This window comes from Cervus elaphus, chromosome 15 (assembly GCF_910594005.1).
Source record: "Cervus elaphus chromosome 15, mCerEla1.1, whole genome shotgun sequence".
Classification (NCBI taxonomy): domain Eukaryota; kingdom Metazoa; phylum Chordata; class Mammalia; order Artiodactyla; family Cervidae; genus Cervus; species Cervus elaphus.
The window spans coordinates 86,116,987-86,138,866 of record NC_057829.1 but is presented as its reverse complement, the minus strand read 5'-3'; the positions used below and the strand labels follow the sequence as shown (position 1 = coordinate 86,138,866).

Sequence of the window (21,880 nt, the reverse complement as noted above, 5' to 3'; positions counted from 1 at the left end):
AACACAGAGGATTTCCATGACCATCAGAATCCCTCATGTTGCCCTTTATAACCACACCCACCTCCCTCCTACCCAACACACGTCTTAATCCCTGCCAACCACTAATCTGTTTTACATCACTATAAACTTATTGGGGCTTCCCAAGTGGTGCTAGTGGTAAAGAATCTGCCTGCCAATGCAGGAGATGCAAGAGACGCGGGTCAGGACAATCTCCTGGAGGAGGGAGTGGCAACCCACTCCAGTATTCTGGCCAGGAAAATCCCATGGACAGAGGAACCTGGCCAACTATTTTAATAATGTTATATACAAGGGATGAGATAGCACAGAATCTTCCGGGATAGGATTATTCACTGCATTAACAGTTTCTTTTCCTTGCTAAGTAGTATTCTATGCAATGGATATGTAGTTAAACTATTCAACTGCTGATGAGCATCTGAGTTGTTTCTAGTTTGGGGCTTGGAGAAAAACTGCTATGAACATTCATGGACAGGTTTTTGTATGAATATCTGTTTTCACTTCTCTGTGATAAATGCCCAGGAGTGCCATTGCCAAATCATATGACAGCTGCATGCCTATTTATTTATTTTTGGCCATGCTGTGCAGCTTGCAGGATCTTAGTTCCCCAATTAGGGACTGAATCTGCACCCTTGGCAGTGAAAGCATGGAGTCCTAACCACTGGACTGCCAGGAAATTTCTGATAGTAACACGTTTAGATGTTTAAAAAATTGCTGAACTATTTTCCCAAGTGGTTGCACCATTTTATATTGCCACCAGCCATGTCTAAGTGATCAGACTCTCAGCATCCGCGTCAGCATTAGCCGTTGTCATTATTTTTAATTTTAGCCATTCTGATAGGTATGTAGTGATAGCCTATGGTGGTTTTTTGCATTTCCCTAATGACTAGTCATGTTGAACATCTTTTTTGAGTTTATTTGCTAGTTGGTGAAATGTCTGTTCACTTTTTTTCCATCTATTTTTCTCTCTTCTCTTTGGGTTACCTCTATTTCTCTATCTACATGTTCTCAGACTGTTTCCACTGTCCCCCACCCCCAGCAACCCCCCAGAAACTAACAAGTCCATCCAATGAGTTTTTAATTTTGGCTACTGTAGTTTTCAGTTCTAAAATTTTCGTTGGTTCTTTTTTATGTCTTCTATTTCTTTGCTGAGCCTGTTTACATCTTTGTTGAGCTCTTCTACTTTGTCACTTGTTTGCAAATATGCTTGCTGAAGCATTTTTAAAGTAGCTGTTTTAACAACCTTTATCCTAACATCTGTGTCATCTCATTGCTGGTGTCTGTCGATTGACTTTTCTCATCCAAGTTGAGATTTTCTTGGTTCTGGGTAAGACAAGTGATTTTGTATTGCAACGTGGACATGTAGGGTACCAGACTCTGGATCTCAGGTAAACCTTCTTTTTTAGTTGACTTCTTTGGGAACACGACTCCTGCAGGTGAAGAAGGTAGAGCTGCTTCATTACTGCCAGATGGGGCACAAGTCCAGGTTCCCAAGTCGGTCTCTGTTGACAATGAGGTGGGGGAGGGGCACTGATCACTGCTGGTCGGAGGGCAGGGAAGAGGGGGAGTTCCACACTGGTTGGGAGGAACAGGAATGCCTCACAACTGCTTCCCATGGGGCCTCCACTGACCACATGGAGAGTATCGGGCGGGAGTCACCTAACTACTGCTGTTGGGGGTAGAATCACGAAGGCTTCCCATGGGGCCTCCACTGACCACATGGAGAGTATCGGGTGGGAGTTGCCTTATTACTGCTGTTGAGGGGAGAGTCACAGAATCTCCATGTCATCACCAGGGACACCCCAGCTGAGGAGCCCTCTTTATCACCCACCTCCTGGCTCCCTATCTACTCGGCCTTCTCTAACACCTGCCAGCCCAGGGGTGAGGGGTTCACAACAGCCTCAAGAAGGTGGGAGTCTAGGCTCATTGCAGGGTCCTTGCCGGCATGGGAGGGAACAGACCACAGTTTACTCTGTGGCATTTGGCTGGTGCAGAGTGGTTATTGTCTACAAGTTCCTGTCTCGCTGGGCTGCCTAGGAGGACAGGCTTCTGTGGGGGCTTTTTGTCTGCGCCCTCTTCCCATTTCCAGGCTGCTGGCTTCTTCAGCTCCAAGTCTGGGATCTACCAGACAAAACGAAAACCCAGGGAAAGAACCACTGTGTCACTCCTCAGGTCCGGTGGTCCCTGGCCAGACTGCCCTCTTCTCTCCGCCTTTCAGAGCCTTCTTAGTGTGTTTCATAGCTACTGTCCAGGGTTGAGTTGCACTGAGCAGGAGGAATATAGAAAGGATTTCAACTCCATCTTGTCCAAAGCAGAAGTTTCTCCAAGTGCTCTTCTTGGTTAAGTTCATTTTTTTTTTTTTGCTTCTTGTAACCAGGGTGGGCCTTGGGAGAAGCAGCAGCTGGTGTCTAACAGAAGACCCCTCAGCTCCCTGTCAAGTGTCTGGTTTGCAGAAGACCCTGGAGAACTCTCGAGGGGCTCCTCAGGAGGGTGCTGGGCTCAGCAGCCCCCACCACACGACAGGCCCTTCCCTGTCCTCGGTCTGACTAAGAGCAGAGCCTGCACTCTGTGACCATAATCGCCAAGCGCCCATTGGTTGGGGTCGGGGGTCACTCATGTGGCTACTTGGGCCTTTATTTTACTACAAGGAAAACGTGAGGCCATGGTGTTCCTTGTGCAAAGCCAACAAGCAGGATATTTTTGGACTTCCTCCTTCCCCGGCTTCAGCTAAACTTCGGCAATCTGGTCTTCTCCCTGCAGCCCATGTTGAAAATGCAGATGAGCCTCTTTCAAAGCCGACTAGTACAGGCTGTAAAACTGTACATAAAACACAATTTCAATTATGTTTAAAAATACTTTAAGAAGGAGGGGTCTGGAAGGAAATATGTCATAATGTTAATTGATGTTATTGGTGGATTACAAAAGGGTTCTTTTAGAGCTGCTTCTTTCAGATGGTTTATGATTTCCAAATTTTCCAATATGAACATATTACACTCATAAAATTAAAAACAAATTCTTAAACCAACATAAAATGTCTCCCGTGAAAAACTAACTAGTGAGTATATGAAACCATCACTGGCTGCTTGGCACATCTAGACCTGGGTTTATATCTTCAGACCACAAGTTGTGGTCAAGTCGGGACTCTGAGCTGCTGCACAAGATGCCAGCCAGATCCAGGACCTGGAAAGTGGATATGACGCCTCTTCGCTGCATGCTCGAAGCTGCTATCTTGCCAGCCCTGAGGCTTCCGGTTTTGCTGGCCCCTGGGGTAGCAACACTCCTGCAAAGAGTCACTACGCAGCTCTGACCGGAGAGAAACTCCATGGGGCCAGCGGTACATACTCCACACAGACCCCCTCAAGCCCCACAACGGTCAGTACCACCAAAGGAGCAAAGGGCAGCGAAACCCAGCACTGCCAAGGCCCGACCTCTCTGCACCACTTTCAAGACCAGGCTTGCCGGAGGATATCCTCCAGGACGAAGACAGAACTGCTCATTACCCTGCCTGAAACAACTCCCCCCACAAGGCGGCCTCCAGCCCGGCCCCCCGCCCCAACCCCGAGGGTGGGGGCGGCGCTGACAGTACCATCTTCCCCAGCAGATACACCCGTGGCCCCACCGCCAAATCCCCTCTGTGGCCTTGGTGGGTGGTCTTCACTTCGGCAGGCAGCTCAGGTCCTGGCTGCCCTGGAAGGGTGTGGGCCCCGGGGAAGCCAGCCAGCCAGCCCCCTGGCCGGGAGCCTGGGACCCACAGGCAGGCGAGTGCCGGAGACTGAACTCAGTTGGAGCCAGCTGGGGCGCATCACCGGCAGGTGCCCTCGGACCCACCCAGATTCCTCGCGCAGATGGTCAGCGCCAGCAGAGAACCAGGGGGCGGTAAGGAACCAACACTTCCCAACTCCCGGACAGACTGAGCGAGCATTCTCAGTCGCGTCTTCCGACCACACAGTCTAGGGGCAGCCCACCCCCTGGGGCCTCCTGGGCCGTGCCCTCTGCTGCCCCCCTCTCTCCTTAGGCCTCTCCGCTCTTGGCTGTCCTAGGGTGTGGAAACCTTGCTCTGGGTCCCTCCGCTATCTGGAAACGATCATTAACTTCCTCGGGCAGAGGCGGGGCCACCTCGGGGCCCAGTGTGCTCAGTAACAGCTGCAGGGAAGCCGGGTCGCTGGCCAGTTGGGAGAGCGGGCCAGGCCTGGCCATTGGCTGCCTCTTTATTTATAACTTCTTTTACTTCCAGTGTTAAGGCCCCGCAATTTCAACCGGAAAGGTCGAGAGAAAAATGAACGCCTTGACATTTTTTTCCAAACATCCTCCCAGAGGGCGCTTGGCAAGGGAGCCCGTGGTTTCGCTGAGAGCATGAGAATGTCTGCGGCCCCGCACAGCCCTCCTTGGAGTGGATCTATTTTTGTTTGCTGAGACATCTGTGCTCTGCGAGAGGCTCGACGCTGGGGACTGGGAAGGAAAAACAAAACATGTAAATGGGGGCTGAACGCTCTACCGAAATACAAGGGGGTCGCGAGCCGTTTCGCCACCTTGTCGGGTGGGCGCTGGGGGATCGGTGGCGGCGTGAGGTGTGTCCCCTGCCCGCTAATCGCCGGCCTCCTCCGGCCAGCCTTCCCAGGAGGCTCCGGGTCTGAACTGGGCAAACCCCAAGCCAAGCGCAGCCACCCAAAACTGCCTAGGGATGAACCTGTCCGCCTCCCACAGGTTGGGACCTTGGGCAAGTGGCTTACTCCTCCCGCCCCGCCCACCTCGCCGCGCCCCGCCCCCCCGCTCTCCTCGCCCCGCCCACGCCCTCTTCGCCCCCGCCCACACCCCGCCCTCCTCTGGAAGGTGGGCCCCCCACCCCGCACAGCAGCGCATGCGCAGCACAAGCTGAGCAGCACGCAGGCCGCAGTTGTGAGTGCAGGCGGGCGGCAGCTCCCTGGGGACAGGGAGCCACGGGAGGATGTCCGCTCAGGGAGGACTCGGGCAGCCCTCCAGCCACTCCTTGATTGCAGGATCAGATTGCAGAAGGGTCACTGTGTCCCCCGGAAAGGCTCTGAGAACACTCCCTGGAAGCCGTGGGGGCAACAGTCCCCCAGGCCAGGTGGCCCAGCAGCTGCAGGGCGGACCCCCGGGCGGCTGAGGCAGCTGTCTATCCAGTTGCGGCGTGAGAACGCAGGGCCGCGTGGCTGCTGGTGTCTTGCAGCCTCTGGCGCCCTCGACTGTCACCCAGAGTCCTTAGGGCCCCTGTCTCCTGTGACCCCGAAGCGGCAGGCCGACGGGACAGTCAGGACAACGGAAGAAGCAGGTACCAGAGGACAGGCTCCAGGTGCGCTTCCCGGGTGTCGGGATACAGGGACAGGACGGGCGGAGACCACACCCCTCGGCTCCCGCTGTGCTTCCCCTCTCCCACCCCACCCCTCCCTAAGCTCCCTGGACTCCCCAAGGTCTTACAGGTTGTGTCCACCTGCTCCACCACTCAGCCCCAGACCACCACCTGGGCCCTGCCCCTGGTCACCCCCAGTCCACTCCTACATAGCTTCCCGAGCCAGCCCCCTTTGCCCCCTTCCCTGGCTAGCCTGGCCTAGCATCGCTGCCACGTAGGGGTCCATCTGGCCCCAAATGGCCTCCCCAGCTGAGCAGCTGGGTGATAACAAAGTCACACCTCAACACCAGCACCCCAATCCTCCTCTGGGAAATGGATTTTTCAAATGGGCTGTGACTGACTCCAAGACAGACATCAGGGTTTTACACATTCTTGTCTCTCCAATTCCTGGGGACACAGAGGTGTGAATACAAAGTAAAGTTCAGTTCAGTTCAGTCACTCAGTCGTGTCGGACTCTTTGAGACCCCATGGACTGCAGCACGCCAGGCCTCCCTGTCCGTCACCAACTCCCGGAGTCTTACTTTATGAAGTAAAGTACATGAAGCTGTTTGTCAATTCCAAACACAAACAATGGGCAAGTATACCTGCTGCTATGGTTTTCCCAGTAGTCATGTACAGATGTGACAGTTGGACCATAAAGAAAGCTGAGCACCAAAGAACTGATGCTTTCAAACTGTGGTGCTGGAGAAGACTCTTGAGAGCCCCTTGGACAGCAAAGAGATCAAACCATTCAATCCTAAAGAAAATCAACCCTGAATATCCATTGGAATATCCAAGGACTGATGCTGAAGCTCCAATACTTTGGCCACCAGATGCAAAGAGCTGATTCACTGGAAAAACCCTGATGCTGGGAAAGATTGAAGGCAAAAGGAGAAGGAGGTGGCAGAGGAGGAGATGGTTAGATAGCATCACTGACTCAGTGGACATGAATTTGAGTAAACTGTGAGAAATAGTGAAGGACAGGGAAGCCTGGCATGCAGGAGTCCATGGGGTCCCAATGGAACCTAAACCCTCCCTGGGTGGAAGCCACCTACTCATCATGTCCCCTGAATCAGACCCTGTTGATGCCTATGATGCCCTACATGGTCTCTCCAGTCTGATGGGGTCTGACCCCCACTGCACACAGAATGAGAAGCAGGTGGGGGAGGCTCTTGTTGTGCATAGACCTCAAAGAGCTTTCACTCAAGACCATGTCAAGAAGGAGTTACGGTCCTGGCTGGGCCACTCCCCAGCTGCACTGCCTCGAGCTGTCTTCCTCTCTGAGCCTCAGTTTCCTCATCTGCAAAGTTGGGATAAGGCAGCATTCACCTTATTGCTCAATAAATACTAGTGATTATGACGAGACAGCTGGCAGCAAACTCCCACACTCTCCATCACTCAGTTGCAGGATTTCTCTAGTCTTCCTTCTCCCTGCCATGTCTCGGAGCACCCAAGGCGCCTACTGGCTTTTATCACTCCTGATCTAATCAGTACACTGCTGCCCCCGCAGTGCTGGGACCCCAGCCCCTTTAAGGTCAGTTATTCAAGCATTTCATCCTTTTGTCACTTGCCTGACCTTTCCCGGCATCAGGAGCAGGGCCTGACTCGGCACCAAAAACCCCCCTCCTTTCCCAGGTGTCGGGCGTAGCGCCAGGCCCATCACATCCACCCAGAGCTCGTGTGACCCACAGGGCAACCGCAGCGATCCTCATGCTACAGAGTCCAGAGAGCGGAGGAGTATTCACAGGTCACGGTGCTTGGAAAGGGCCGAGTAGGGATTGTAGCCCTGGTCACTGTGACCCCACGTGCTTCTCAACTTTGAGCAACGGGGATTTAAGTGTCGTTTCCTCAGCTAGGATCCTCACACACAATGACTTTCAGTCTCACATGCTGGAAATTAATTTGCCAGAATCTTTTCGCTCGGTATCTGATTGGATTAGAGAAAGAAAAAAGAAATGTTGTCTCCAGAGAATAAATGACTCAGACTCTGAGTCCATCTTTGATGAAATGCAGGTTCCTTATTAAAGGAAAGTCTTGGTTTTAAAAATATACAGTAAAAAATAAGAAAGAATATGCAGTTTACACAAGGAAAAATACCAGTGTCCAAGGAAGATGAAAAAAAAAAAAAAACCTTTAGTCTTCCTAGCAATCAAAGATGGTACCTTTTTCATATACCCAGAGGAAAGCATAATTCCAAGAGATACATGCCAATATTCCCAATGTTCAAAGCAGCACTACTCACAATAGCCAGGACATGGAAGCACCTAAATTCCCATCAACAGAGGACTGTATAAAGACAATGTGGGACATATATACAGTAGAATATTACTCAGCCATAAAAAGGAAAGAATCCGCCTGCAATCCATGGGACCTGGGATCAATCCCTGGCTTGGGAAGATCCCCTGGAGAGGGGATGGGCTACCCACTCCAGTATTCTTGGGCTCCCCTGGTGGCTCAGACAGTAAATTAAAAAAAGGATCTGCCTGCAATTCGGGAGACCTAGGTTCGATCCCTGGGTTGGGAAGATCCCCTGGAGGAGGGCATGGCAACCACTCCAGTATTCTTGCCTGGAGAATCCCATGGACAGAGGAGCCTGGTGGGCTATATAGTCCATAGGGTCGCAGGATCGGACACAACTGAGTGACTAAGCACACATAAAAAGGAATGAAATTGTGTCATTTACAGACATGGATGGAACTAGAGACTCAAACAGAGTGAATTAAGTCAGGAAGAGAAAAACAAATGTTGTATATTAACACATATATGTGGAATCTAGAAAAATAGTACAAATGAATCTATTTGCAAAGCAGAAACAGAGACACAAATATCTGGACACCAAGAGAGGAAAGGGAGAGGGTGGGATGAATTGGGAGTTTGGGACTGACATATATACACTGCTATGTATAAAATGGGCTTCCCTGATGGCTCAGCAAGAATCTGCCCACAGTGCAGAAGACGCAGGACACACAGGAGACGTGGGTTCGATCCCTAGGTGAGGAAGATCCCCTGGAGGAGGAAATGGTAACCCACTCCAGTATTCTTGCCTGGAAAAATTCCATGGACAGAGGAGCCTGACTGGCTACAGTCCATGGGGTTGCAAAGAGTCAGACAAGACTGAGCATTCACACTTGTATAGAATAGACAAGCAATGAGAACCTACTGTATAGTACAGGGTGGGGGAAGAAAAGAAGGTCCAATTTGCTTGTAGGACACATATTCTTAACCTTAAAAATGCACTTCAATATACAGTAGGTGCATATAAATACTGTTTGATTCCACTTATACGAGATACCTAGAATCATCAAATCCGTCAGAAAGTACATTGGTAGATCCAGGGACTGAGGTGGGGTGTTGAGGGGAGGGGGAGTTAGTGTTTAATGGGGACAGAGTTTCAGTTTAGGAAGGTGAAAAATTCCAGAGCTGGATGATGGTGAGAGCTGCACAACTGTAACATTTCCATATAGTTAAATAGTATACTTTATACTATGTAACTTTTACCACAATTAAAAAAAAAGTTAAAAAAAGGATGGTGCCTTTTTATCTATCAATGGAGACAATGTTTTTAAATGATGATACAATTTTCGCTGGTATTATCTGTTGGCAAGAATGTAAAGTAACAGAGGTTGTCCATAGTGCAAAGGGGAACACAACTAGAAGTAGGGAGGAAGAATTCCACAGAAGTATTACAGCCCTCAGAATTCTGCACATCCTCTGATCCAACAACGCCATATTCAAGAATTTGTCTTAATGCAAAAAAAAAAAAAAAAAATCACAAATAAGTGCAAGGCCCTGCTCCAAGAACGTTCCGTGCAGGCCTGGTTACCCTAAGGTAGAGCTGGAGACAGTGGGCTTTCTCTAGCAACATGGCGTGTCCCCAAGGAGTAGGATGCAGCCATTGAAACAGAGACGCAGGAGGTTGGTGTGACGCACCACGGTGCTCTCGAACTGGTCGCTAAAGAGAGGATTGCAAAAACAGCACGCGCTCCTAATCTCACTTTTGGGTGGAATACATAACCCATATCCTCCACACGGAAGGTCTGGAAGGGGGACCCCTGCATGTTATCAGAAGTCACCCCTGGGTGGTGGGGCTGACTCAAGGTTTACTTTCTTTTTTCACTTCTCAGGTTCTCCTAAACTTTCAGCGGTGAACGTGAGCATGGGTTAGGGAGCTGGGTGGCCTGAGTTTGAGTCCTGCTGCGGCCACCCCACAGTGGTGGCCTTTGGAGGTGGCGGGACGGAAGGAGCCAGTGCATGTGAGCAGTGGGTGACCTGTTGTGTGACCTTGGGCTTAACTCATCCATAAGGGGGATAACAACAGCACCCATGTTCTGGACGACTCGGCACGGGGCTCGGCGAGGCAACATCCTCAACAGCTCAGAGCAGAGCTGGGCCCAGAACAGGAGCTCACGAAGGCCCCCGATTTCATCAAAGGACCAGAAAAAATATAAATTATTATACTGAATTTTAGAGGGGAAAAAGTGGCTAATGGTCATGAGAGAGACCCCAGGCTGGATCTCCAGTTTCTCATCCTCCTAGGGAGGGTGGCTCCCTCCTCCCTCTGGCCCAGCCAGGGACCACCCACACGGCTCCAAGCCCCCTGCAGCACAGCCCAGTCCTGCCTGCTCCTGCCCACCCTCCACACATGCCCACCCCTCCCCCTGCCCCACCAGCCCACCCAGGACAGCGCGAGGGTCTGGGGCTCCCTTTGGGAGGGGGAGAACACGGCGATGATGAGAATGGCTCTGTTCAAACCCTGGTCCAAAGCCACCTCCTTACTGGATGAAGTTAGATCAGTCACTCAACCTCTCTGAGCCTCAATTACCTCATCCATGAAATGGGCTAAAATGCCAACTGCATCCAGCTGCAGTCACGGTCAGTGAATGGCTCTGTGCAGCGCTTAGCCCAGAGCCTGGCACACAGTAGGTGCTTAAGAAATGACGACTGTCACCGGGATTTTCATTTCCTCTCCTGATGTGGGTGCGCTGCCCCCTGAACCATCACCTAGCCCCCGTGGAGGCTAGGTGGCCCCATCTAGGCCCCCCCAGATGCCATGGAGACATCCCCGACACCTGTCTGTCTCACTCCTATCTGGCCATTTCTGCCAGATTCGCAGTCTCTGGGCAGAGACAGGACAGCGTGCGGAAAGGAAGGGAGAAGAGCCAGTGTTGGGGCCACCAGGTACCCCAGACCCAGACACATGTGGTACAGAAAGCAGAGACATGGGCCCCCTAAGAGCCCACCTGGCTCACCCCTGGCCAGGGTCCTGTTCCTCCACCGCTCCCGTCAACCACAGTGATGACGACAACAGTGGCAGCACTTACTGTATACCAGGCACTCTGCTAAGATTGAACACCGAAGAATTGATGCTTTTGAACTGTTGTGCTGGAGAAGACTCTTGAGAGTCCCTTGGACTGCAAGGAGATCAAACCAGTCCATCCTAAAGGAAATCAGTCCTGAATAGTCATTGGAAGGACTGATGCTGAAGCTGAAGCTTCAATACTCTGGCCACCTGATGCGAAGAGCTGACTCATTTGCAAGAGACCCTGATGCTGGGAAAGATTGAAGGCGGGAGGAGAAGGGGATGACAGAGGGTGAGATGGTTGGATGGCATGACCAACTTAATGGACATGACTTAGAGCAAGCTCTGGGAGCTGGTGATGGACAGGGAAGCCTGGCGTGCTGTAGCCTACGGGGTCGCAAAAAATCCGACACGCCTTAGTGACTAAACAATAATTTAATTCAGTCATCGCATCCCAATTATACAAACTGAGTCAAAGTGGTTAAGTAACTTCTACCCAGCCAAGGTCACACTAGCTCTGAGCGGCAGAGGCTGCCGGGTCTAACCAGGGCCCCGCCACACTCCCTTCTATCTACGCCAGCATCCCTCCCAAAGGATGCACGTGGTGCTGTCTAAAGGAGCACCTGGTTCCTGAAGCACGGGGCGGTGAGGAGAACAGGACATCCCCGCGCCTCCCAGAGCGCCGCCACTTTCCCGAGCAGGAAGAGAACAGATTCCAAACAGATTAGCCTGCAGTAATCCTGGCCTGGATGCGGCCTGCTGGGGGCTGCCTCTTATCTCCTGCTCCGGATGGGGCGGGGGCTGGTGGGTGGGCCTCTGTGGGGTTCGCCAAGCTGACAGCCTGACGAGGAACCAGGCAGCACACCAGAACAGGCGCCGTTCTGGCCCTAGTCTGCAGCTGTTGGACTTTTCCTGGGGTTGGGCCAGGGTGGGGGGTGGCTGGGGGGGAGAGGGGTGTGGTCTGGAACACGCTGTATTAGAGGGGGGTTCCGTTTTCCTGGACGCACACATTTGGAGGCCATGCACAAGTCATGGACGATCAAGGGCATCTGGATTTCCTAGCTGGCTCCCCACGGCACAGGCCCAGGATGCAGCCCTGGGCTCTGGCTGTGCCCCCCTGACCCCTGCACGGCATCCCCCCCAACACCACCTGTGGCCCCATACCCGCCCGCCAGGCCCAACTCCTCCTCCCTGGCTGGACTGGACCCCGGGGAGGGCCCATGGAGACAGAACACGGGCACAGCCAGGCCAGCGCTCAGGGCAGCCTTGACCCCACCCCACCAGGGCAGTGCTCCCCAGGGAGCACAGGTGACGCCTGGCTGCAGGGGGTAGGGCAGGAGGAAACCGCAGGGAGACCCTCCCAACCATGTGGGGGGCTCAGCACCACCGTGGGAAAAGCTGGCGAGAAGGCGCCCCATTCCCGGGAGTCTGGGGGCTCGCCTCGAGTTCAACAGGTGGGTTTCTCCCTCTCTTTCTGCAAGACTTGTGTTGTCAGGCTGCGTCTATTGAGCCAGAACACAAACTGGGCACTGGGGACAGCTCAGTCCTATGGACCTGGTCCCCTTGGGGCCGCCGGCATCAGCTGGGTGCCTGTCCCAGGGCCCTGGGGCGGTAACGGCGGCTGGTAGGGCTGACCCCGCCCCGTGAGGTGAGGCGCGGGCACTTGGTACCCGAGTCCCCCCGAGTGCAGCATCCAAGAGCCCTAGGAGGCCATGCAGGAGCGCGGGCCCGGCCTTGTGATCAGCTCGGAAGGCCAGCTTAAAGGATATTGCCGTAATGGCAAGGGTTTTTGTAAATGTTAATTACAGTTGCCTTAATTAGCTCCGAACCCATTGGTCTATGGATTATATTAGGTTTATAAGTGTAATTACCTTGACAGGCATATGGATTACAATGATGCTCCAATTAAACCCCAAGCGTATGGCATATAAATCAGCAGAGGGGTCCTCCTCATTCTTGGGGTCAGCCTATTAAAAGGCAGGAGCGTCAAGGCCCTTACACGGGGCAGGCCCTTCACGGGCTCAGGGGCACTGGGAGATGGGAGGGGGCGGGGAAGGGCCGTCTACACGGTCTCTGGTGTTGCCCCCAAGGATGGGGCCACACGTCCGGGCGCAGTGGGGTGGGGGTGGCGGGATGGCGGGGCCTGGTCTGCGGGTCTGAGAGCTGTGCCCAGCTTGGCCACTCCTCTGTGGGCACGGCCCGGGACCCCCTTCTCTTCTCCCAAGGGGATCAGGACACTGGTCAGCCTGTTAATTATGACTCAGCCCCTCAGGGCCAAAGAGGCGTTAAATCCTTATCTCTAGGGTGAGCAGGGTGAGTAGTATTAACCCACTTTCCAGGGTGGAGGGCGGGGTGGCTGCAGGGGCTGCTGGGCCTGATGTGGGATGGGGAGGGAGGCAGGGCCCCCTCTTCTGAACCCCACTGACAGCCTGGAGGATGGAGGGGGTGAGCAGGGGGCAACAAGGGAAGGCCAGCAAGGGAAGGTTGGAACATTCAGCCTGGGGAGCAGGGGAGAGGACAGGAAGTGGCTGCAGTGGGCGGGGGGAGGCCTTGGGATGACGGGGTTGCTCAGTTCAATCCAGTTCAGTCGCTCAGTCATGTCCAGCTCTTTGCGACCCCATGGACTGCTACACGCCAGGCCTCCCTGTCCATCACCAACTCCCGGAGTTGACCCAATCTCATGTCCATCGAGTCGGTGATGTCATCCAACCATCTCACTGTCATCCCCTTCTCCTCCCGCCTTCAATCTTTCCCAGCATCGGGGCCTTTTCTAACGAGTTGCTCAGGGTCCCTTGGAAAACCTGCTCTCAGGACACTGGCCCCAAGACTGCAGTGCCCACAGCCCGGCACACTCCTTGGACGTCCTTTCTGTGTCTCACCAGTGAGCCCGGGCTCCAGGGGCCCAGAGGTGGCAACCCCCTCCTGGGCAGAGCTGCCCTGCCCCTGAGGAGGCCTACAGGGGCCCCCAGGCTGGAGTGGAGGGGCTGCGGGCCCCTCACAGCAGCAGGCTTTCTCCCACGGAGCCCAGCCCAGCCCGGGGGACCAGGGGCATTAGAACCCCAGAGGCTGCGGCCCTCCTGTCTCCAGGGCCCCCTTCCGGCCTTGGTTCCTGCCGTTCTGACCCCCTCGATCAGGATGCTCCCCAACCACCTGGCCCTCACCTCTCTGTGGTCAGGACAAGGCTCCGCCCGTCTAGGGCAGGGCCAGCTGGGCAGCTGCGGAACCCGCCTTCCCCTCTGCCTGCTCTCGGAAGCCGGGGGGTGTTGAGGCCGGGGAGGTGCAGGATGGGGGTCAGATTGCCTCCTCAGGCACCCTGGAGGGCAGGCAGGTGGTGACGCAGGCAGGCATGACAACGATGACAGCAGACGCCCTCTCCGGGGGAGACTGGACGTCACGGGAGGTGGTAGCTCCTGTGGGCCCCATCGTAGAGCTGGGTTATGAGACAGGGAGGCACAGCAAGGCTCACACCGGGAACCCAGGACGGCGCGGCTGCTCAGGGGTGAACCAGGCTGTCGGGCTCCAGAAAGGTTCCAGATCCCACCCAGGCCAGCCCTCTGTGGGAAGCAGAGCCGCCAAGGCCAGCTCCGAGCGCAGAGGTTACCCTCTGGGCACAGAGCGGGCGGCAGGGCCGCGGGCAGGGCCCAGGGCCAGGGCCGTCTCAGGCCTCTGTGGCCGATGGGGCCCTCCCCTGGGCCACGGGTTCCTCACCCACAGCGGGCATTCCAGAGCCCTGTCCCAGAACCGGGGCCTAGAGAGCGGAAGCGCGCATTCGCCACAATCAGTGGATGTGGGGAGAAGACAAGTGCACGCACCTGTGCGCACACACCTGCGCACACGCGTTCACACCAGCGCGGGAGGGCCCTGTGCACACAGACACGGTGTGCCTGAGCCAGGCACGCCCAGCACGTGGAACACCCGCCTGTCCCCCCGCCCGCACACGTCTAGGAATCTTACAGACATAAGCAGCTGCGCTGAGCACGAACACTACACAGACAGTGGAGACAAGGCCTCTCTCCTGACAGCACAAGACGGGGTGCGTCACGGGGGGCAGTTATCCTCCGGCGAGGGCTCAACCACCAAGACCGGGGTCACCCCCAGCCCCCTGCTCCCCAGCTGCCTGAGGGCAGAGGCCACCAGGCACAGGGGGGGACAGGTTACAGGAAGGTGTTAGCAGGAGACCAGGCTCCCCGTGGTCAGGAGTGAGCCTCCCGTCGCAGGTCTCCAAGGGGCTGGGGGCAGGGCCATCAGCCTTGCACGCCAAGGTGTGGATGTCTGGGCCACCCTGTGAGGCCAGCGCTGTCCTTGCGGCCAGCAGGTACCCTGCCAGATGCTTTACAAACACAGCATGATTTAGTTTCATCCTCGTAACACCTGACAAGGTCGGCGTTACCATCCCCACTTACAGACAGAAAAAGCGAGGCTCAGAGAGCTTGTTACTTGCCCCCGCGTGGCCGGTCAGGCAGTGACTGAGTCAGGATTCCAATCTGGGCCTTTCCATTCCAGAGACCCCGCCCCTCGAGGCAGCCAGAGGCTGGCCTGCCTGGCAGCCTGTTCCAAGCGCAGAAGCGCCCACTCCTGCCAATCACACCGCTGGCCACCATACAAGTCCATGTCCTCTGCCCCAATTAAGGGAACAGAGTGCCACATGGCTTCTTCTATGAATTCTTAAGGCTTTACAAATAAGACTGGCACTCAAAAAAGTCTTTTTTTCTTCTTCCACAGAACTAGGGATTAGAAACTGAGTTCCGTCCTTTCCCTTAAACTTCTGAATTTAGCAGATAAGATTCATTCATCAAGGGGCTTTCATGTCCATGATGCTGAGAAATTGTTTTGAGGCAAAATCTAATTAGACTAGATTTTCATATTGGAAATACTAGCTCCCATTCAGATCTAAATACAATAATCACCATCGCTACTTAAAAGTAGAGTCAAGAGAAGCCATGTGTTTTTAAAATGTGCATTTTATTCTAAAATGTCCCCCTTCTCTGTTCTTTTCAGGTCAACGAGGCTTCGAGGCCATGACCTTGACCAGTGAGAAGGCCATAGCACAAAGCCCTGGACTGTGAAGTCAGCTTCCTGTATGGGAGTCAGCAGGGGCCGTGGAATAGTTCTGGGCGGGAGAGTGAACACAGATTTGAACGTCCGGAAGACAAGCCCAGTGGCTATTTGAAGAATGGAGCGGGGGTGTCACGGAGGCAGAAAGGCTGTTTTTCTGGCGACCTTAACCCCAATTTTGTCTGAGGCAGTCATGGATGCCCATTCTTAGGCAGAGAATTATGGTTGGCTAAGTTGGCTGTGACAATTTCACTGCCTTTTGCCAGTACTTCCTGCTTGAGAAGCCCTCATCAGGCATGTTCATGTGACCCAGTTCCAAAGATACAACTGGAAGTCTGGAAGTCAGGGAAGGTGGGCACACTGGGAAAGCCATTTAAAGGGCCGCTCATGGGAGGAAAGTTCACTGGCACCGCCTTGAAGGTGGCTGTGACACCCGGTGCCACAGCAGCCATCTTTTGACCATTAGGCAATAGACAGAATGAAAAGCCAATGTGCTAAGCAGGGGTGAATTTACCACGAAGCTAATGAGTCTTTGGTTTTATGCCCCTCAACAGCATAGGCACCTTCCAGAGCCCTAGAAATATGTTCACACAGTTGTTTTTCTAATTGAAGTCAAATTGACATAACGTGAAAGTTGCTCAGTCGTGTCTGACTCTTTGCGATCCATGGAATTCTCCAGGCCAGGATACTGGAGTGGGTAGCCTTTCCCTTCTCCAGGGGATCTTTCTAACCCAGGGATCAAACCCAGGTCTCCCACACTGCAGGCAGATTCTTTACCAGCTGAGCCACGAGGGAAGCCCTTACATAACATAAAATTTACCATTTTAAAGTGTACTTCAATAGCTTTTACTGCATTCACAGTATTATACAACCTTCACCACTATCTAATTTCAGAACATTTCTGAAAAAAATACTAAAAATGTCAAGCAGTTTAAGCTAAAAAACCCTAAACATGTCAATTGCCCTTCACCATTCCTGGCTCCCCTGCAGCCCCCTGGCAACCACTAATGTACCTTCTACCTCTACAGACTTGCCTGTTCTGGACATTTCCTATAAATGGAACCGCACAGCATGTGGCTTCCGTGTGTGTGGCTTCTTTCATTCAGCAGAACGCTTCCAAGGCTCATCCTCGTCAAAGCGTGAATCAGTACCTCATTCTCCTCCACGGTTGAATAACACTCCACCGCCTGGAGAGAGGCCCCACTTTGCCTGTCCGTTCGTCAGTGGACGGACATCTGGGCTGTTTCCACTTTGGGGATGTTACAAATAATGCTGCTCTGAACCCTCATGAGCATGTTTGTATACACTCATGGACATATGTGGACATATGTTTTCAATTCTTTCCAACTTAATTTTACATTCATTAATCTACGGTATTCTTTTTCTTAAAATGCCCCTCTCCTCCAAGTTGCCTAAACTTCAGGCCTGTCTGGATTTACCCTGATAGTAAGTCTGGTGGATCAAAGAAGACGGATGAGCCAGCCTGTATTGAAGGGCAGCGCCAACCCTGGCTCTGAGGATCTCCAACTGCTTTCTTCAGAAAATAACCATCCCGATGGCTGAAGCCACTGCCAGCTGGGGTCCAGCAGCTGCAGCCACGGTGATCCTGATGGGGCCCAGAGGTGACTGCAGGGGTCAGCGCAAGACACAAGAGATGGAAGCCTTCGGGATGACCCTGGACTTCTCCCGGTGACTTCTCAGGCACAAGCGTGATGAAGTCTTTCACTGTCTTACTATTTAGCTAAGAATATGAGTGAACACTTGCCAGGTACATCCCAGTGCCTGGCAGGGGCCTTTGATATGTAACATGTGAGCGGCGGACCACCATCCCGATGGGCACAGCGCCCGGCACGGCTCCTGGCACAGCTGGTACAAGGTGACCCCCCCCCCCCGTCCATTGTCCGAGGTCAGAACAGGATGGCGGTGTAGCAGCCCCCCCGCCCCACAGTGCTCCCATGGACCCCGAGGCCCTCACAGAGTCAGGCACACCCTGGACCTTCCCGATGGCGTGGCTGGGAGGACAGCCTGGTGACCCCGATGCCAGCAGCACTTGCTGAAACGGAACCCAGCCCCTCCCCCTCTGCCTGAAGCTCATTCTGAGCTGCGACGATCAGGGTCCAGAGCTGGACCAATGAGCATCTAATGGCAGCAGGTGGCTGCGTTTTCTCTGTAACTGAACTTCCCACCTCACTCGGGGCAGAACGACAGTGTCAGCCTTACAAACCTAAACTGCACTGGAAGATTCTGTACTGATTTTCAGAAACATAGGAAAATCGAAAACCACAGTTATCCTCCAGGTGCACACTTATACACACACTCATGCATTCTTGCAGTCACACCTCACATATACCCCGCATAGACACACACATGCCCTCTCACACACATACACGTGTGTGCACACATGCCCTCTCACACATACATGTGTGCACACATGCCCTCTCACACACACGTGTGTGCACACACACCCTCTCACACACATGCATGCACACACACCCTCTCATACACACATACGCGCATGTGCACACACGCCCTGTTGAGTCTTGCATGCTGCCTGTGGATTTCGGGCCCTCCTCTTGGCTCCCCAGGAGCAGCTGTGAGCTGCTTACATTTCCAGGCTCCACAAAGACCTAGAGACCCTCTGCTCGTGAACTAAGGACCAGAGTGTCAGGACCAGACAAGTGGCCTGGCCACTAAGGGCCTCAGAGTGGGCAGTGGGTGCACTGCCAGGGTCACCAGTGGTGAGCGACAGAGGGGAGACACAGGGCTCCCCCCCGGAGGCTGAGAAGGTCCCTCAACTCCCCAGGAGAAGAGCTGGAGGCTGACACCAGGCTGTGAGCCGCCCCAAGCAGTGAGCTATAATAATGATCGTGGAGGCAGCGGGGCCGCCTGTGGAGCTTCCAACTCGGGCCGGGTGCGACTCGACCATGGGAGGAGCATGCTCTCATTCACTCATGCCACACCCATGAAGTCCAGATGGTGCTCCACCCCCACTTCCAGGTGAGGACACAGGTGCTGCGGAGAAGGGCCAGGTTCACACCTGCAGCATCGCCCGCCCGAGGGCGCCCTGCAGGTACCGGATGGAGCCGGGCGGGTCGCTGAGGGGAGCTGCCGGCAGAGCACCCTAGCCTGGGTGCAGATGCATGACAAAGGTCTTTGGTGACTCAGGCTCCAGGCCTGCAGGGCCTTCTGGTTCCGGGAGTGTCATCAGGAGGGGTGTCTCAGCAGAGCCTCTCAGAGGCCCTTGCCATGATGCTCCTGTTCCTTCCAGGCAGGGGACCAGTGTGGGCACAGGCCGCCCCTGTGCAGATGGCAGCATCTTGCCTGCTCCTCGGGGAGGTGGCACCCCTTCCAGGTGGGAATCCAAGGAGAAGGGGACCACCCTCTCTGCCCTCCAGCATCACAAAGTCTGCAGATAACATCAGAAGCCCCCTAGCCCCCAGTGTGTTCTAGGAAGCCCTTGCCACGTGTACTGAGGGATACGTTCACAGGGGCTCTGGCTAACAGGACCACGATGCCCTTGACCCCACAGCAGGCCCCGTCCCGGGTCCACACTACTGTCTCGCAAGACGTGTGAAGCTGTCTACCGTTGGAGCTGCAGCGTGGAGTCCACTGGGGTGGTCGTGGTACCCCTAACAGCTCAGGGCTGAGCCCCAGAGTTCAGAAGTTCATCCCACTTGGAGCCAAAGGCCACATTCCTGCCGACCAGAGAGCCTCGCCCCACTCTCCCCACCAAGCAGCTCAGGATACAAGTCCACCCAATGGAGCTAGGCTCAGACCTCATCCACCACCTGCGCCCAGGGGGACGCGTGAGCCTTCATCTTGCAACAGACGCCTCCCGGTCCGCGGCACTCGGGCACCCGGGCCCGCTGAGGGGGCGTGCAGGCTCTCACATGGCAAGGTGGCATGCCTGGTACTCAACGACTTCAGGGGCCTCCTTTTCCAGAAGAAAAATGTAAGTAGTTTAACAGATTTCTGTGAGCCTCGAAATAATTTAACAGATTTCTGCGAGCCTCCAAAGTATCATGTATTTCTGACATGAGAAAAAAAAAAGATTTTTTTTAAACATTTTCTTTGACCTTAAAAGTTTGAGGGGTTTTTTTTCCTTCTAATTAAAAAAAAAATTAAAACACCTTCATGAACCCCTTAAGGTATTCGGGGGCCCCATGCGCTGTGACTCCTGGCTCCAATTCCTGGGGGGTCTGGAGCCCTGCCTGAGCCAGAACCCAGGAGTGGGCTTGAGGGCCAGGCGAGGGGACGAGTGTCCACTCTAAGCCACCAGGCTCTCTGACCCACGAGTCTCGGCACCCCACCTGTGCAGACCCCCGGGGCTGTTGGAGAAGATGTTCGGGTTCCTATAGCCCTCGGGCCCTGAAGGAAAACTCCGCTCCAACTGCCAATGGTGGGCAGAGTACACAGCATGGGCTGCAAGTGGGGGTCCAGGCCGATGGGGTCGGGGGGGTGCCTGGGGGAAGGAGCCAGCGTCCCAGGCTCTGAGCCTGTGTGGGCAACGTTCCTCAGGATGCTGTGAGCAACTCCAGATGCCCACGGGCTCTGGATTCTGGTGAAAGACCCCTCCTGTGGGGGGACCCGGGGGGACAGGGGGCAGCCACGGACCTGCGCTGCAGTCTCAGCTTAGGTGGGGACCCCTGTCTCTGGAGGCCCGAGGGCCCAGGCACGCCTGCCCACCCACCTGGAGTGCCTCTGCAGACCCCGCGGACAGTGGAGCCGCAGGGACGCTAGCCCTCCCTGCCAGGGTTCACCCAGGCCTGCGCCCCCCATCATCACACTGATGGGGACACCAGCAAAAATGACAACAGCCAGAGCTTGCCACTCGCTCACCAGGTGCGGGAAATGTGCTGAATGCTCTCTGCACAAAAACTGAGGCCTCAAGGGACTGAACTCAGGCAGGTGGCTCTGACTGGGAAGGCTTCGCTGCCTCTCTTTGGGGGACTCAGGAAACGAAGGGGGCATTTTAGTTTTAAGGGCTGAAGAGCCAGAGGAGACCCTTGGGGGGCTCCCAGAACACTTCAGGGGCACCCCACATTTCCTCCAACCATCCAAGATCCAAGTCCGCCCAGAAAGAGGCCCTGAACAACCATCCTACATTGAAGTCCATCTGCCCAAGTGTCAGCAAGAGTACCCTCCGGACCGCGCGAGGACGGGCTAAAAATTACCCAACCCCTGTAGTATTTTGAGAAGCAAAGTGCCTTGCACTATCTCGGGAGGGAGCACAACTTCTCAGAAAGCGCCTCCCTCCTTCGCCACGCAGGGTTTAAGAGGCGGTGAGAGCCTGCGCTGTGAGCAGAACTTGAGTCAGCTTCCAGAAACCCGGGTGACCCACGCAAGTCAGCAGCCACGCTGGGCTTCCCTTCCTGCAGGACGGGGTGGGAGGGGCACACCTGGACAGTCAATCCTCGAGGGTTCCTAGATGTGCGCACCTCTCAAGAAATAGGTCTGCCCGTAACCTCATCACCGCCGGTCTCCTCGGGAGCCAAGCGGCAAATGCCCAGCAGTCACCTGCCTGGTCCAGACGGCCTCTGTCTCGGGGGAAGGAGGCCTGTCCGCACCTTTGCTTCGGCCAGAGCAGTGGCCCGCTGTCCCGAAGAGGCTGGGTGTGCGTGGACCGGAGCCTCGGGGCATCGGGCCTCTCTTCCTCACCGAGAACAGTGACAGGGGTGAGCAGAGAAGGCAGGCAGGGGCCCCCACAGCCGGGAAGGCGGCTCCAGGAGCTGGTCGAGCTCATGGCGGCAGGACCTGCAGACGGCGGGGAACCCCTGCAAAGAGCCACGTCCTGGGCACCAGGGTGGGAGGTTCTGAGAGGTCACCCAGGAAAGGGGCAACCGGAACAGGGGTGCCAGGAAGAGAGTCCAGTCAGGGCCGGAGAGTCAGGACCCCGAGTCCTAGGAGGGTATTTTCCCATCGTGGCCCCCGGGCCACACCTGCCTGCATCAAATCACTGCTCGGTGGTGGGACAAACCCCCACACATTTATCCAGACAGCCTGGCAGCTCCTATTTATGACGCAGCCTGCATTACTCACACCTGGCTGACACCTCCAGCGTCTTGGGTAACCTCGGCCTCCACTCTGCCCAGGGCGCTGGGCACAGAGATGGAGGGCCCAGGGGGGCAGGAGCTGGGAAGCCCGGCCCTTGGGGCAGGCCCTCA

General features: G+C 54.9%; 1 protein-coding gene across 3 annotated transcripts in view; it reads right to left on the bottom strand.

Moving 5' to 3' along the window:
• The window catches only part of LOC122708997 (phospholysine phosphohistidine inorganic pyrophosphate phosphatase), a 120,373-nt gene that overhangs the window by 39,810 nt on the left and 58,683 nt on the right, over nucleotides 1-21,880 (bottom strand). For 2 of the 3 annotated variants that reach the window (XM_043925971.1, XM_043925970.1), the window contains exon 7: nucleotides 2,299-4,464. The exons of the other annotated variant lie outside the window; for it this stretch is intronic. In XM_043925971.1, the coding sequence (XP_043781906.1) occupies nucleotides 4,224-4,464 (241 nt within the window). In that variant the 3' untranslated portion in view covers nucleotides 2,299-4,223. Of the gene's footprint in view, nucleotides 1-2,298; nucleotides 4,465-21,880 lie in introns of those variants that run through there. 3 annotated transcript variants of the gene reach the window in all.